The sequence below is a fragment of the Lissotriton helveticus genome, chromosome 12, assembly GCF_964261635.1.
Source record: "Lissotriton helveticus chromosome 12, aLisHel1.1, whole genome shotgun sequence".
Classification (NCBI taxonomy): Eukaryota; Metazoa; Chordata; class Amphibia; order Caudata; family Salamandridae; genus Lissotriton; species Lissotriton helveticus.
Window position 1 is genome coordinate 256,179,008 of NC_136073.1, and position 18,439 is coordinate 256,197,446.

At 44.3% G+C, this 18,439-nt stretch overlaps 1 protein-coding gene across 2 annotated transcripts in view; it reads right to left on the reverse strand.

Annotated features, from left to right (window-relative positions):
- Nucleotides 1-11,695, reverse strand: part of TERF2 (telomeric repeat binding factor 2) — a 578,117-nt gene extending 566,422 nt beyond the window's left edge. Inside the window, exon 1 of one of the 2 annotated variants that reach the window (XM_078668354.1) lies at nt 11,491-11,695. In XM_078668354.1, coding sequence (XP_078524480.1) covers nt 11,491-11,647 — 157 coding nt within the window. In that variant the 5' untranslated portion in view covers nt 11,648-11,695. The remainder of the gene's footprint in view (nt 1-11,490) is intronic. The other variant, XM_078668355.1, reaches the window with a different exon arrangement.
- Nucleotides 11,696-18,439: the final 6,744 nt, after the last annotated feature.

An 18,439-nucleotide genomic window follows, 5' to 3' on the forward strand; every position in this document is an offset into this window, starting at 1 on the left:
CGCTTGTTACCTCTGATGGGGTGTTGAAGCACTTTTTTGGCGAGTAGCACGCTCCTCCAGAACCCATAAAGGATTAGTGTTGAATTAGTATAGTGAAATATGAAAGTAATTTGAGTAGTGGATATGTTATTCAGTTATTTGGATTGAGAAGGGTAGGGATAGAAGAGGGGAAAAGATTTGCATTTATATAGTGCTTGTTACCCCTGATAGGGTGTTGAAGCGCTTTTTTGGTGAGTAGCACTCTACTCCGGAACCCATAAAGGATTAGTGTTAAATTAGCATAGTGAAATATGAAAGTAATTTGAGTGGTGGATATATTATTCAGTTATTTGGACAGAGAAGGTAGTTCACATTTTGCTATTTTAATAACTTACATAGTGTACATTTACCCCATTACGGTTTCTTGGCGCTGAGACATTGGGCCTACGGTCCAACAGGGTCCATAAGAAGAGCAGGTATGTGCTGACGTTCATGGACTGTTTCCTGCAGGAAAAGAGGACTTACTGCAAGAAACTCCCGGTCTTGAGTCTTCAAAAGAATAGAAAGTGGTTTGAAACAATATTCCATCCCTGGAGAGGGCTGATTCGAGATTGTGAGTGTGTGTGCAGAAAGCACTCTATTTTGGGTTTCTGGAAAAAAGGTATCACAAATCTAATTTCCGAAGATGACCTCAATGCTTGCGCCATTGCATGTTGGAACGTGTGGCCGAAGAAGACTGTGGGTGACATAGATAGCCTGGATCAGGATTCTCTGGTGCTCATGTATCTATTGTAGTGATTTCGACTCACATGTATATGGTTGCTGAGGCTAGTTGGTAGCATTTCCATCTTCACTGGTACTATTCACTGGTTTCTCTCCACCACCTCCTACATTAATCAGAAGTTGAGAGCGCTCACTTGCATGGTTTTCGTCAGAGTTCTTTCTGTATAAATTGAGATTCATAAAAGAGTCATCAAGCAGCCTTACTGCAACAACAGGATTATTCTTTGTATTTAGGCAGATATCCTGTACAGAAACCCCTAAAGTACCAGTGTGATGATAACTGGCTGGCAGTCAGAAATGTATTGACTTCGCACATAGAAGAACGCCACCAAAGGCTTCTGCAAGAATGGCGCCCATCTTGTTCAATAGTTTGAAAAGTCAAATCAGGTAAAGTGCATGGGTTAGTCAATAGACACCTTGGCACACACTTCCACGAGCCATAATTATACGGTATAGCATGCGAAAACTAGTGTGTCACTGCAGTTAAACAACGATCCACTCCCAGCCAACAAGCTCTCATTACGATTAATTCTACCACAGGAAAATTGTACTTGTCCACTCTCCAATCTTATAGTGAATCATGTTTATATACTCCTTAAATAAGCATCCTACACTCTGTTTAATGATATATACATCAGCAATTTTAATAGCAAGCACAGTGTAATTAATATGAACAACTTGCTACAAGTACTATGCAAGACAAACAAAATGGTGGATACAATTGCCACCCACTTTGCGCATGTTAGTGAGAGGTGCTGAGTGATGCATATCATTTTATGTGATCCTGAAACTGCAGGCCTCGCTGCATTTCTCCATTCATCTGCTTGTGCTGTGTGGGTGTGTGTGGAGGGCTCTGTGTGGCTGTGTGTGTAGGAAGCTTTGTGTGGCTGTGTGTGTGGGGGGCTCTGTGTAGCTGTGTGTGTGGGGGGCTCTGTGTGTGTGGGGGGCTCTAAGTGGCTGTGTGTGAGGGGCTCTGTGTGGGGGTGTGTGTGGGGGGGCTCTGTGTGTGTTTGTGTGTCATTTGCGATAGATAAAGCTAGTGGCATTGTAAATGACAATGCCATTTATTTATGTTAAAAAAAACATAAATAAAAATAATGTCAAGAGCAATGCCAATAGCTCTAACTTTAACAAAGGCAAAACCATTGCATTGTAAATGCTTGTTGTCTAAGTGTTGTCTGGAAGAGAGGTCTTTGTGCAAGGTGAAATGGGGGTTGCCTTGGGACGATGAGGTTTTAGTGAAAGGGGATCAAGTTGTTCCTCTTGTTGCAGCAAGACATAAAAGAGTTAAACTGGGTCATGAAAGACATTTCAAACTTTCTACCACATCTGCGAACATTTCTAGTGTATAGCAATGCCAATGCAAGTGAAGAGAGTTTCCATAGAAGGGTGGGAAGGGAGTATCAGTAAGAAGATTGATATAAGTGGTAGTATCTTAATACTTCCATGAAGCTGTTGTCTTGCAAGTTAGCTATTGATTACATGGGGCCATTTGTGTTGCCAAGACATTTCAGTTAGGATATTGAGCTAGCTTTGCATGGGAACTGCAGTGAGGGAGTAAAGAGACAACGTCGCCTGGAGAAGGATCCTTGAGAGGGTAAAATTAAGAATAAATGACTGTCTGTATCATGAATAAACTGCCCCACATCAGCAATTGCAAATCGTGCCAGGTTCATTACAACCACTTGACTGTTCTACCCTCCCATCCACATCCATCTATTACATTAGATAGAACATCGCTGAAGTCCCCCCCCCCAGTCGGGGGTAGAGGTCAGGCTTCCAGGATTATCTCACTAATCCTACAGAGTGAGTTTTTTAGGATTGTACATTCCTGACTTCCCCACTTTCCAATGACTCACATACCACCCACTGTGATCTGTACTACTTTTAGACACAAGAAATGATACAACCCACATTTGAAACGTTAAATACTTTCCTCTCCTGAGGACCCAAAACTTATCTCTACCAAGTGTGTCTCCTAGAGGAGGACCTGCCCTGGATCTTACCTTAGGGGGAAATGGGAGCTACCTTCCACCCCCTTCCCCGTAATCTTGTATCTCAAGGCATTTGCATTCCAAGAGAGGACTTTAGTGAAGATTGCATTCCCAAGCCCTTAAACTATGGCCTCTATTGGCTTTTTGAGCCTGTAGCCATGTCCTTCTGGTCATCCTTCCCCCTACCACAGTGATTGGCCTTATCAGTCAACTCTGTGCCGAGTACAACCCGTGCAGAGTACACCCTCACTCAAATTTTGCATGCCAGTCTACTGTAGTTTAATAGATGTAAGTGAACAACAAATAACTATTGCCCTTTATAACTGTGCTAGCAACTTTCCCACACACCACTCTTTAATAATGCTGGCACCTCAATGAAGGAAGCGCCTGCTGTCCCACCATTTCTCCATTAACTTTGCATTAAGATACTACGTGCAACCTATTACATCCCCCAACTAGTAAAGTTAATCAGGCAGAGCTAGATATATTAACCTTACCGCTCTCTTTCCGCTAGTCTATTTACTACTAACCCACATTGAGAGGATCAATGCCTAGACCTGTGCCCCTTGGGCCCATCCCATCTCCCACCTTAGTGGTCGAATGGGGCAAAAGTGGAGCGAGAGAGAGATCTCAGTTGGGCATCCACTTTCCAGGATATCCCACCTCCCCCTGCCAGCTCAGTATTCACCAGCTTTCTTGGAAGCTGTTCTGGATCCAGGAATCCCTTTCGCCTCTATGTTTCCTTCTGATTTCCTCTGGGGGTCTTACCACGTCACATCCAGATTTCTATCTCCTCTTGGAACTTTGCTTTCTTTAATTTGGTTGAAACTTCCCCCATCTCATTTATCCCCACCCCGAGTGATTCTCCGGGCTATAGGCTCTTGTCTTGCGATCTGTTTGAGCCTCACTAAGAGTCTTGCACTCTCACCTCCCTGTCCAAGATTCCTTATGGCCTTTCGATAAAGTAGGTTTTTCCCTGAAAATCACTTTCAGTTCAGCTGAGAAGTCTATATTCCAAATACAAGCTTCTCAGCTTTTTCTTTAGCTCATCAAACGTTTTCAGCTGATTGTGTATCCACTTTATGTAGTCTTGGAAGAACATCACATGAACGGATTCATATTGCATCCGTCCCAATTGTTGTCCAATTGCTGGAACCACATCTCTGTAGCTGGAGATTGGTCATGATAAGGTGGGGTGGTGAACCTGTTGGAGGGCCCTCGCCACCACAAAGCAGGAAGACTCTATCTTCAGGCATGTCCCTATGCATCTTCTATTCATTCTTCCAGCATTCTAGATGTAATACACAGTAGTAAAATCGTAGTTGCCAAATGCAGGCAAACATAGTCCAGGCCAAAAGGTAAATTCTCCAAACATTGTAACAAGTGCACTTCAGAGGAGGATGTAGGTCCAACTGGCACCTTCACCACTCTGCCAAAGTAACCACTGATATGGAGTCCTAATTTAATCTAGACCTAATGGATGACTAGATCAGCCTGATTGTCCAATCATGCCTTGAGTCAACGTAGTTACTCTAAATATTTATTTATTTATTTATTTATTATGCATCTTGTATTGCGCAAAACTAAACCCGAAGGTGTCAAGGCGCCTAACAAAAAAGATCAAAATGCAAAATCCAATGAAAGTTTCAAATATGATGTGCCTAAGGCAATGTTGCCTCCAACAATTAATTACACCACAGGGCTGACAGCCCATAAGCACTATAAAGCACCTCACAAATCCGTTAGGAATATGCCCACCCTTAGGCAAACTGTAAGGTCATAAAGTCATCCTCTACTTTATGCACAAGTTTCACCAGGCCCCAGCATTGCCAAGCAAAACATAGCAACATTCCTGAGTGGAACAACGTTATTTGCGGACATGCATGATGGTGAAGGGATGCAGGTACAAATGTATTCAGCAACAATACAGAAGGGATGGTGTGAACTGATCACCAAAACCACAATTGATAATGTACATTGATAAATTCACACTCCCATTGTCATATGGTTCGAAGGTTTTTCCATTGTGTTGTCTAAAGTTTGCGCTTTATGGTAAACGATTTAATGTGGGAGAGAGGATCTTCAAACAGCTAGAGACTGAGCTAGTTTGACTGGTAGCTGAGGTGCTTCTGAAGAAATAAACCTTATGCAGTAAATCTCAAGTCTGGAACTTATTATTGGATAGTAGTATCCATTCCACATGTGCAACAAGGGAATAACTGTGCAACATGTGTGTAAAATTTCCTTTGTAGCCACATCTTTTAAAGCACGGCACGTCCAACGGCAGGCTCCTCATGAGCAGAAGGACTGTGCTCTCTTCATCTTTTGTGCACGGTATATAGCATGGAAATGTTTATCCATGCCTCTGACAGCAATTAGCATTCTCCTCATGCTAATTGCAAAAAAAGCATAGAGTTGTGCTCCTGAGGCGGAAGTCACATCTTTTAAACATTGTTTGTCACAGATTTACTTGCGTATTTTAAAAATTGGATTGTCACAGATTTACTTGTGTATTTTAAACCACTTACTTCTTGGGAAACTAGCTGTCATGACGCAGCGGAGCCAGCGCTGACGCAGCACGCTAATTACCATCACTCCTTCGCGCCCTCTCGCCACGAGCAGAGGCCACGCCCCTTTTTAGGCCACACCCCCAAGCCGACTCCTACTTAAAGACGCCGAATCAGGGCGCCGGGTAAAAGCATAGAGTTGTGCTCCTGAGGCGGAAGCCGGGAGCGAGCCACATCTTTTAAACATTGTTTGTCACAGATTTACTTGTGTATTTTAAAAATTGGATTGTCACAGATTTACTTGTGTATTTTAAACCACTTACTTCTTGGGAAACTAGCTGTCAGACGCAGCGGAGCCAGCGCTGACGCAGCACGCTAATTACCATCACTCCTTCACGCCCTCTCGCCACGAGCAGAGGCCACGCCCCTTTTTAGGCCACGCCCCGTCCACAACCCCGGAGTGGTATAAATCATGTGCATATTCCGGTCGCGCAGCGGGCGAGCGCAGCGGGCGCGCGCCAAAGGCAAACCCGTCTGCACCCGTCCGCGACCGACCGGGGCCAGGGGCCACCCCCCCTGCTCAGCCATCATGCCAGACCATCACCTACCACCCGCAGCTCCTGCGCCAATTAAACCAGACAGTTAGTTCACCCTGTTTACACACTTGGGACCTCTCTATCCAACACTCCGCTTGTAATCAGTGTGGATTTCATTTCTCCCATAGTATAAAGAAACCCACATCAATTTTGATGTTACTGCTCAACTGCCGCTCACTCCCCAAACACTCCACGGAAATCTCCCTATTGTTGGAGGAGATGAGCCCAGACGTTCTTTTCGCCACAGAAACATGGCTACAGGAACACTCTGAACCTGACCTGGTACAAGCGCTTCCACCTGGTTATCAACTACTTCGCTTAGACCGCAAAAAAGGCATTGGCGGTGGCCTGGCAGTAATCCATAAATCAGATTACGTTGTCACTAGCACCCTCATAAACTTCCCGGATTGTGAATGCCTTCCTTTTTTTATAAAATTCAGCGCCACACATACCTTTTCTGGTATGCTCATATATCGTCCACCAGGACCACAAGGGCAGTTTCTTCCAGATCTTGCCTCGATAGCGGCAAGTCTTGCAGTTAGCTCTGCCAACTTTACAATCTTAGGTGACCTTAACATCCACCTAGATGATCCAAATGACTCTATAGCCAGAGAACTTTCCTCAAGCCTAATTGCCCTCGAATTATACCAATGTGTTACTGGGCCCACTCACCAAAAAGGACACCTTTTAGACCCTGTCTTTAGCAACTGCAAAAACCTTCACGCTGGAAATCCCTCCCCCCTTCCTTGGTCTGACCACTTCCTCATCCCACTTACCTGGACCCTGCCCCTTCACCTCCCCCCCAAACCCCCGACAACTCAACGTTCCCGCAACTGGTCCAAACTCCCTTTGAGTGGCAGGATCTCCTACAAGGCACCAAACCCATTAACACCTCCACTCCCACTCAAGATAATGAGAACTATAACAATTGGATCACCAGTTCCCTAGATATAGTACTACCACTAAAAAATTCCCATCCTAAGCGGGCCAATCCTACAGCCCCGTGGTATACGAGTGATCTACGTGAGGCCAAACGTGTCTGTAAACGACTTGAGAGGAAATGGCGCCTCAGTTACCTCCCAGCATACAAAGCGAGCTATCGAAAGGCAATCAAAAACTACAAAGTAAATATCCATCTAGCTCAGGCTAAATACTTTGAACTTAAGATCGAGAAGGCAGCGTCCAAACCTAGGGAGATCTATCAGATAGCCAAATCCCTTTTGCAACTTCCTGAGGCCCCAAAGCATCACAATAACACTCAGACCCACTGTGAGGAAATAGCTGAGTTTTTCTACCAGAAGATAGAAACCATCAACTCTTCTTTTCCCACCACCGTTACTTTGTCCGCAGACTCCGTCAACATAGGCTGCATGACGGCTCCCCCCTGTGTTCTCAATAGCTTTCCCCCATTAGAACTTACTAAACTGGAAAAACTCATGAGCCAGGTTAAATCTGGATCACCTATCGACCCAGCTCCTCCCAGTACTCTCACTCAGATAACCCATCTGATCTCGCCCACCATACAAGACCTGCTCAACTCCTCCCTCCATACTGGTATTGTTCCACCTCCATGGAAAAGGCCAATGGTCAAAGCTTTATTAAAAAAGCCCAGTCTCGATCAATCTAACCCCGCTAACTATCGACCCATCTCCCTTCTGCCATGGCTTAGTAAGCTTCTCGAGAAGCATGTTAAAATCGTTCTCACTGACTTCCTGGAAGTCAATAACATACTAGACCTCTCTCAGACCGGCTTCAGGCCCCGTCACGGTACGGAGACTGCACTGATTGCAGTGACGGAGGAGGCAAGGAGGATCTTGGACGATGGCGGGTCCACGGCCATGGTCCTACTCGACCTAAGTGCCCCCTTCGACACTGTCAATCATAATATCCTACTCCACCGTCTTGACAAAATAGGAGTGTCAGGCACAGCACTCAATTGGTTGAGGTCTTTTCTCACAGATAGATCTTTCCAAGTCTTTGAAAGGGATTTCACCTCTGCCAGTAGACCCCCTCAATTGTGGAGTGCCTCAGGGCTCCTTCCTGAGCCCTACCCTTTTTAATGTCTACCCACGCCCCCTAGCTGATGTCGTCCGCCCATTCGGGGTGAAGATCGTCACTTACGCGGACGACACGCAGCTAGTGGTAGCACTGGACCCCCCCCTGAACTCTCATCACAGTTTACACACTTCTCTTGAAGCCGTCGCTGCTTGGATGTCTGGCTCTTGTCTTAAACTCAACGGGGACAAAACAGAGATAATGCTTCTTGGAAATAACATCACGAAATCCATTAATCCTATCTGGCCCCTCTGTTTAGGAAGTCCCCCGCAACCCAAGGAGCAAATCAAGAGCCTAGGCATCTGGCTCGACCACACTCTAACCTTCAACTATCAAGCCACCAAGCTTGCTGCCACCTGCTTCGGGCTGATGAGACTACTCCGCAAAATTCTCCCTCTCCTTCCGTTCCACTCAAGACGGATTATGGTTCAAGGATTGATCCTCTCCCGTCTCGATTGTGGAAACGCCCTATATCTTGGGGCCCCACAATCTACACTTAACAGACTCCAGGTTATTCAAAACTGTGCGGCAAGAATTCTCCTGGATATTCCTCGCCGTACTTCAGTCAGAGCCAGACTGATGGACCTTCACTGGCTCCCGGTGAGATCCAGAATCGAATTTAAGAGCATGTGCATCGCACACCGCTCCTACTGGGGAACAGGCCCCTCTATCAACTCTCCCCTGGTGAAAGCCTACCTACCCTCTCGCTCACTCAGAGCTGCGACCTCCCACCTCGCCTCAGTACCACGCATTAGGAAGGCCAGGTGTGGAGGCCGCCTGCTCTCTTACAACCTAGCTAGGATTTGGAACTCCCTTCCCCTCCATATCAGATCAGAACCTAACCTTCTCACTTTCCGTAAACTGTTAAAAACTTGGCTCTTCTGCAAAACTTCAATTTAATTCTTCACTCAGCTTCTCTTATTCCAGCCATCGCGCTTTGCAAATCCTCATTCCATTCCATTCCATTCCCTCATGCTGCCACCTTGCATGCAGAAAGAGGAGAATCGCATTTTTACTTATGCTGGAAGGGTGTGACAAAAACCTGTTGTTATGCAAGGGTCACACTGGGGGGCATTTTCGGAAAGGTTTCGGATGCCAATAAACAATTGTGTCAGAAGCACTTAGCACAAATTGTACTGGACGATGTACACGCATCTGCGGAGGTACATTTCTGTTATGGATCAAGTGAAAGTTAAAAAGAAGACTATAGAAAGTGCTCTGGATTGACCATATTAAGCAACTGAACAGGAAGGAAACATCTAAACTACAATGATTGTGACTCTTGTTATATGAATAGAGCAGCAAGAGTGACAACACAGATGACTGCTAAATAAATACTAGCATGTTTGATTCTTGAAATGGTATTCGAGGCCAAAATCGAAGAGACAAATAATTATTTACATTCTGTAACATTCTTTCTGCTGAATACTCTATCTAACCATAGATGCATCACCTTTAGAATATTCACAGGAGACAGACTGGATCTCAGGAAGTTTCCCTACAATGCTTTTGCATACTGGTAGGCGGCATCCACTCCAGAAGTGATAGAGCAGGGCCACATATAAGTGCCACCTCGTCGTGCTGACGACAGTGTCTTTGTTCTTCGTACCACACTTTCAGACATGGATCGCTTCTACAAATTGTTGAGGGTAGTGTAAAGATAACCCACATAGGACCTTATTAATTAACATGGCTCATGAGGTAATACAGATGGAGAAGTTATGGAACCTACATTTACTTCATGAGTAATAAGTAGATAAAATGCAACATCTCACTACTGAGGACTACTGACTATTTAGGTAAGCTACTGAGGCAGCACAAATTCATAAGAGTCATGACAGATACTGGCCCTAAGCCATTGCCAGAAGCCATTACACTTCTATCCACAGACTTTTTCTATAGCCAGACACGGAGCTGCACCAGAGAGTAGCTTAAGAGGGGATCACCTCCTAATTGTCCTCTCACCTGCCCTCACAATAGTTTGACCTCACCATTTGTCTGATCCGCTTACTACCAACCAACAGCAGGTATCATCTTCTGGGTAAGTTTGGCAAAATCGGAGGGTTGCAATGCCCCAAACCATAGATGGAGGTCCAAAGAGAGATGCTAAGTCATAAGTTTGAGCGCACCAATCGTGCCATGGGTGAGCAACAGAACGAGTGTTCATGTATCTTGGTTGTTATGTGTTTTCCCTGCTAGATCAGGGATTGTATATACACATCTCTAAATATGGGACGTATTAAGCACGTGACTGCGTCCCTGGGAGATGCACAGGGTTAGTTTTCTTGCCGTGAAATCAAAATGGTGGTACTGAATTCACATTTTTTAAGTATACCATATAAACTGAATATACTTAACACACATACAAGGAGTTTTGCCCTTTGCCGGACAGGTTAGCACAAACTACGACCATTTACACTTACCACAGTGGATTCAGATGCACTTTGTTAGAACAAACAGATTACAACAGAAGTGATGGCACAGGGCTACAGGCATAAGTGACATCACAGGCAGCGCTTGAAATGTAAAAATAGAAGTGCTGGCACTCTGTACCAGAGTACCAGCTTGTTACTGAGAAGTGCAGGCACTCGCTAATTAAAAGTATTACATTCCTCTTCAGAAGTGCCGGTATTCTCCCTCTCAACATTAAAAAGTGCCGGCCCATTTAAAGCACTGATCACAGGGAAAGTCTTAGGTAAAAATGAAAATCTCAAAGTATGTCTAATAGAAAAACACTAACAAGACCACATAACGCAAGCGTATGACCTACAGTGCAGAGCTCTGTTTTGTGCAAATTGGTTCCACCTCTTGACTGGAGAGGCTGCAACAGAGCTTCACTGATTGAGACATGATATTTAAACGTAGCTTCAGGTGATATTGTCTGTATTCATTTTTAACATGATATTTCTGCATTTATTTACTTTAAAAATCAGTCAGGAAACATTAAGGCAGCCCTAGAAAACAACTGAACGCTTTCTTCCTATATTCCCGTGTTTAAAAATGTAATAAGGGGAAAAGACTGGTCTTCATTAACTTGTATACCCGGCTGGGACATTAAAATACTGGTCATGCTGGTAAAATAAAAAAATAATGGTACGGTGCCTAGAAAACCACTACGTTCATATCATATTTAATGACACCTAGCTGAGTGTGAGCCCGTCTAGTCATAGGAAGAAGCAACCTCCAAATGTTTGTCCCGCTAGAGATTAGGGAGACTACAGCTCTCAGGAAACGAGCCATCGAGTGTTACTTATCAATCCTTCTACTACTTCACCCTTAAACACTACCTTCTTTGGTCAAATCATTCAATACAGTCACGAGGACGCAACACATTTGTTCTTCCTAAAGGAAAAGTCTACAGCCCTGCAGCACTGAACACACTATTCCTCCATTTTCTATCTTATGATTCTCGGTCCTTCTTGCAACCACTTCAGCCCAATATTCTGCCGTTCACTGCAGCCAATTATTCATTAAATCGATTCTCTATAAGGTGTTTTGTAAACCCAACTAAATACTTGTTCTCCACTACTAGGCCACGCCTTCTACAGCAGCTCCGTCCCAGGCTCCGCCCCTCACCGGAAAGGACGTTGCGCAGTTGGTGGAAATCCCGGTGTCGCCCTGCTTTGAAGGCGTCTACCGCACAATGGAAGTAGTACTGTATCAGCCAGCCGTTTACCACCCTTTCTTCCAAGTTTGTCCGCTGCACCCGTACAGCCTCCTCACTCCCCGCCATGTCAGAACTACAAAACACCCGCGCAGGAGACCTGGAGAGGAAGTGACGTCAGCCAAAACATAACGTCTCCGCAGACGTAGGCACGCCGAACTACACTGTGTACTACACCGAATCGCTGTGTGGCTGTGTTCGCTTAACGTACATGGGATAGAAGAAAACTGTAAAAAGAAAGCTAAAATAGCTTATTTTTTGCTGCATACAAATCAGGAGTCTTCTGCTGAAACCGGACGTGTTGGCGTCCAATAAATGTGTTGGTATCGAATACATTAATTTTTGCCGAAAATGGTTCCTGCTGCTACGGTGGCCAATTTGAGAAGTAAGGCCGGCGTGGCAAACAAAAACTACAAGCTGTTCTGTTTTTTGTGTGTATGATAATTACATTACATGTCTGTCCAACTTTTTAAATCGCTTGAGGGTGATCTATGCAGATGTAAAGCTTCTTGTGAGCTTTCCTCGTTGGGCACAGAACACTGGTTGAATTCGATAGAGATGAAAGAGGAATTCCATGTAGTTAGGCTTTAAGATAGATGTTGAAAAGCTGCATCTTTTTTTCCAAACGAATAAGAGCGATTGAAGGAAGATAAAGGATAGTGCCTCAGAAACAATGCAGGAACCAAACAGGAAATTGTCACAGTCAAGGATGTAGTCTTGTAAGTTATATAAGGCTCCCGGGTTTTCCATTTTTACTGATAAATACAGACAGAAAACAATGTGTTTTCTGTCTGCATTTATCTTTAAAAGTGGATAAATACACAAAGCCCCACTAGGAGCAGCACCCTGCTGCTCAGGCCTTCTCAATCCAACTGTCCACTCATCCAAGCACAAACTCTCTCAACGTTTCAACCATCCAATGACTTCATTCGCTGGCTGAGCAACAGAGAACATCTAGACTGTGTTATGTTATATGTATATAGTAAAGCGCAACAAATCATACCCGGAGGTGTATCTTGGTGCTTGGCCTCCACGATAAAAGGCACCTGATAATTTACAAGCAACTTTTCCAGAAATTTTAAAAACTGAGCAAAAACTGATGAGCCGCAAAGGTGGCTTGGAAGCAGATTTCACGTTGTTGGAAGCAGTGTAAGAAAAGGCTCTACCCCAATATCTTGAGGCTCGGACACAGGGAATAGACAGCAACGCCTTATCACTAGATTTTAGAGGGCGAGAGGGACTGTGGGGAGAATGCATAAGATAGCAAGAAGCCACAACACATCTCCCCCCAGCCGAATGAAACACGAAATTCAGCAGGATGAAGGACAGCAAAACACCCTCCTACAAAACATCCAGCAAAACTATAAATACCACCCCAGCGAAACAAACAGAAAGGGTAAACAACTTCATTGCTCCACTGAGGATGTAAGATGGAAAAATACACAGGAAATCAATATGTCCCACAAATTCAAAATGCAAGTGTGCAGATAACCCAAAAACTGAACACAATTAGTTGTTACTCTCACAACACATGCACAATGGCAGGACCATCCTGTTACCATAGCGCAACACTGAAACAGGGTCAAGGCTTCTTCCACACTCCACTGCATTGAGATGTAACCACATATCACCATACACTTGAACAGGACCAGGGTTTCACCTACCCTCTACTGCAAAGGGGTGTAACAATGCACCCCCTTAACATTGGGCTAAAAACTGCCCCATCATCCTAACCACATAGGAACAATGGTAACTACCCACCGAGCTTAACACATTCCCCGACATCCCAAACCTCTTAGGAAGGATGGTAAAAATCGCGCTTCTCAACAAATTTACTGAACCCACTCCTCCTCCTGCATAGTAAACAGGACAGAGAAAACGTACACTTGTACAAATTTAGGCTAAACACATTCCCCTACACCCTTAAACCCATATGAAGGATGGAACCTTTGGTTAAACACTTGCCCCTATACCCTTAATGCCTTAGGAACGGTGGAACCATTGGGCTAAACACATGCCCCTACACCCTTAACCCCTTAGGAAGGATGGTAAAAATTACATATCACATCAATGTCATTCAACCAACACAGTCACACTCCAGGACCTACATATCACAACATGGTCACACTTTAGGACCACCATATCACCGTACACACTCTCCCTCTTCTGCATACCCGACATGACTGGGAAGAGAATAAAGCATAGCATTAAAAACATATACTGAGGTAATACGTCAAGAAACCTTCACTCCGGTGAGCATCCTCTCACCTGACATCCAACCCTGAATACGAACAATAAGACCAACCGGAACAATTCAATTCCTCCCTAGTTCCCACAAGAGGATCATCAGTTGTAGTTCAGCTCATTCCAAACAGCTCCGGTATGCGCCCACACATGTAGTAACCTCCCTCCTCAGCTTCGAATGCTTGGGCCCCACTCTTCCTCAAAATGTGAAAGTCACTCACCACTGGACAAAATCCCAATGAATCTTTGACAAACTCTCACCACCATATCAGGGAGCTACTGTAATCTTGTCTGGTTCCAATAAAGTTGAGCAGCAATTTTCACTGATGTCAAAATCCACTCACAGATCGAGCCAGCGTCTGAACACAGGTTAAACTCAACAGTTTTACAACATAGCTAACGTCCACCATATTTCTTATGCAGTAAAAGCCCTTCCATAGTGATCTCCACAAAGGTTAATTTCATGCTGCCAGTTTGCTCAGGTCACCACTTGAAGCATTATTTGTACCATAGCGCTGCCTGTTCACTGCCCTCCGGCATGACCAGCCAAACCACGAAATCTTCTTGTACATACGAACTTCAATGTTGTTGATAACAAAATCCTTTCAACTAAGCATCCACCCTCTATATCTGCTGCACACAATATGCTGACTTGTTCAATTGCCCGGGACTGCATGCTTTCTGATGTACATAGACACTGGTGGGGCTACCAGGCACAGTTCTTCCTTACAGGTGTCTTTGTAATCCTCTAGTTTCTTCTGCAGTTCCTCTAGTTTCTTTAATTTCTTTTTTCTCACGCATGGTTTCGTTTCCGCTCGTTGCCGGAGCAGCACCCTGCTGCTCAGCCCTTCTCAATCCAGCTGTCCACTCATCCAAGCACAAACACTCTCAACATTCCAACCATCCAATGAACTCACTCACTGGCTGAGCAGCAGGGAACATCCAGACTGTGGAGAGAATGCATAAGATAGCAAGAAACCTCAACAGAAAGCATACAGGAGAAGAAAGGTGGAAGGTGGGCTGGGGAGGAAAGAAGGTAAGGCACCAAAAGGCAAATAATCTCAGGAGGTTTCACACACTAGCATAAGCAGAGTTGTGATGCATAGTGTTTTTTTTATAGCTCGGCGTTTCGACTTTAGTTATTGTAGTATGTTTTGCGTTGGTTTGCTCATGCTTAACCGCTTTGATGTGGCTGGAATTCCCCCGCTGTGCGGAATAATTCCACGCGTGCGCGGAACAGACGGACCCTGGCCGTCCTCTGCACATGCCTACCGTGACGTCGGGCGGGGGTCATCCGACGTATCGAAGAGGTTAAAAACAAGCTATTTACGTGTACACTGTGATGCTTCAGATTTGGTTTGTGGTAGTTACAGCCTGGATCTGATAACTGGTGGCAGCATACTGACGGGCTCTGAGTCTTCTGTCCTTAAAAATACAGCACTAAACTCTTAGCTACTTGGTATCTATATCTTCTTTCCTGCCAATGTGTCCACCTGGTGGCATGAGAATAATCAAACAGAGCCCGTCTGGTATTACTAGAAGGAAGGATGCAACCGAAGAACCTCTTCCAGTGCAGGATACCAGTTAGTGCATCAAGTGTGATGTGGTTGCTGGTATTGGTTACTGGCTTTTGGAGCAGTGGAGCGGAGCACAGGAAAAAGGGTGTGTACCTGTGATGCACGGATCAGTAGAGGACAGGCAAATTCTTTACAGCTTTAGCTTGATTTTCTTTTCGTTGTAACTTTATAGAACGTTGGTGGACCCTGATTCTGGTTGGGCCATCTCCTTTCCCGTTACACCTATCTTGTGAGACTGGTAATGTTTCTACTCTCATGTTTTTAGCAGAGTGACATATCATCTGAGTCCTGACGTAGGCTTTAGAACACTTTCTGGGGTCGACGATTGGCAGAAACATGTTGACCACATAAAGGGGGTACATTTGTTGACAACCCCACTGTCCTCTATAAGTATTTAACCCTATCTCGGCGGGTATCCAAATAAACTTTGTCCAGCCCTTCTGGAGATTGTTTTATCATTATTCTGAATTTTGCACTCTGCCTCTCACTCCTCGACAAGATCTGCTCATCCGATTCAAAACAACTCTGCTCCTCCCTGTTGGGGAGTTGTATCCCCACCAGGTACCTTGCGGTCCTGGTGCAAGGAGGGAACCCAATGATGAAGCATGTCATTCTTTGATGAGTGAGGGTCCTCGTCCTTAAGAAGCGTTCTTCCCTGGAGACACGGATCCTCTCTACTGCTTTCTCTTTTCCTTCTTGATTCTAGGCGTACTTTGGGAGAGTTTGACGTTATTGGGGAGTTGTACATTTCTGGCCTGGCAATTAAAGTGTTCACAGCAGCCACATTGGCATGGCAAAGTGCACACACCATCTGAACTTGGATTCAGCTGTATGTGAAGATATCACTATGCATCTTACATAAAAATGGCAGCCATTTTGATTGATGTGTCACATCAGAAAAGAGTCACGTAAGCCGTTGACTACCAGAAATTGAGCCAAAACCAGTGGGCTTTGGTAGAGGGGATGAATGCACTGAAGTGGTTTAAGTGACTGAGATTGCATTTTAATGAAGAACCAAGCGTGGTGTCAAAACAGCACAATTTGTATTCGAAGAGACAAGGTAGTCCGGAAACAATCAACAAATATGTGGCCACTTTGAGGAGTCTAGCTGCAATGTGAATCTGTAGTCGGCAGTAGGTGATATTTGAGGAACGCAATTGTGATTATTATTTTTTCTAAGAAGGTGCCTCATATATTACTATGCTGCAGCGATTCAACACTTGAGGAAAATATTACAATAGCCAAATGGATTGAGGGATCATTTTATCGTTGAGGGCTTTAGTTGGGTAGGTGCTTAATCCCATGCATTCCCGTGTGAATGCTGTGGGTAACAAATTGAAACACTGGAAAGGATGTAATAAGGGTTGGCAGTTGTTTTTTTAGATATGATTCAAGAAATTTGTAAGAATCAATCCTACTTTTACAGAAGTGGTAAAGTAGTGCAAAAAGGTTGGCATTTTTCCCAGGTGTGTAAGTTACAGGATCATTTGGTGAATTTAAGTAGCATTAAGAAGGATTAGGTTAGAGTAGGGATCACATTGATGACAGGAACAAACATCCTTGTGATTGCAATTGTAAATTGTATTGATATAGCGCCTATTACCCCCTGACGAGGTGTTCAGGAAATAGAAAAATAGAAGAAGAAACAATACAATTCCAGTGAACTTGTGCACGCGCAGAAGGTGCGGGTGAAGAACAGCAATAATAAAGGCCATTACATTTGCTATGTGTGGGGTAGTAGGCAGGAGGGGAATAAAGAGAAAGGCGGGACCATAGAAAGAAGGGGGAAGTCACACCAAACCATTCAAATGCTGAACGTACAATCTTTTGCAGAGGTGTCTCAGCTCATTGGCCGTAGATTTTCTAGTCTTAACTCCACATCTACACACCTTGAAAATGTCAAGGTACATATATTTGGAGTTATATATAGTAACATTTTGCTTACCTATAGAAACTTACCTTCACAATATTTGTGTCCTCGATATTCTTGACACAACATTTTTGTCCACAATATTTGTGTTTCCGATATTCTGTCTAAATACAGTAATATACATTTTTCTTCTCATATGAATGTATCTGCTTATAACAGGATGCATAGTTCAATGTGCAAATGCACATGCATAACAGCATTTTCATATCTATACTATAAGAAGCATAGTTGGTCATGTCTGAGTATACTGTTGCTGTACACTGTTGTTTTGTGAGTATAGTTGCGGGGAAAAAGCCAGCTCTTGACTAATCTTCTGAAGCTAAGATGGTTGTCAATGGATCAGTGCTTAATTTGAGCTGTTTTTCGCCGGTGGGTGCTACAGGACTTCTTTTTGGAGACCAACACTTATTTTTTCTTTACCTATAGCAAGAGAGTGGAAAACACACAAAGCGGAAAGACAAAAGGCAAGATAGATGGAAAAATTGTCACAAAAGGAGAAAAGAGGAACCTATAAAAGTGAGATAAAGGGGGAAGGGGTGTCTGGTTGTGGATTCAAAAGGCCTGAGATGAGCTTAAGACTACGAGCTTTGATATTCAGAGCGTAGACATTAAATTGCTTCAACCACAGGGTCCTAAGAGGAGCTTTGGGCAACAGGACTCTTTCACTTATAGATTAAACCGGAGGGTCAAGGTGCTGCGGTGTGCCCTCACTAAAGCGCTTGCGCATTTGCTCTTTCATTGTTTCACGGCTTGCCATGGTCGGGGTGAGGAGCTCCGCTCCAGAAGCGGAACAAGTATCCATGCTTTTGGAGCCTGAAGCGATGTCGAATTTCATCGCCTGTCAGCACAGCATCTTCACGAAATAAAGAGCGATGTTTGAAGCCTACCCTCGCTTCCTACTAAAGGATTTTAAAGACATTGAAATCAGAGGGGAGACGCCAATCTACTCAAGATCTGAACGAACTACCCTACATATAAAGACTACAATTACCAGAAGTCTTGGTGTCTGAAACTCCACCCACTTAGGGCGGTCGACGCCCTTTTTCAAATAAATAAATTTGAATAGTGCAAGTTGAGTGTGACGTTCTCCTTTCAGAGTCCATGAAGAAG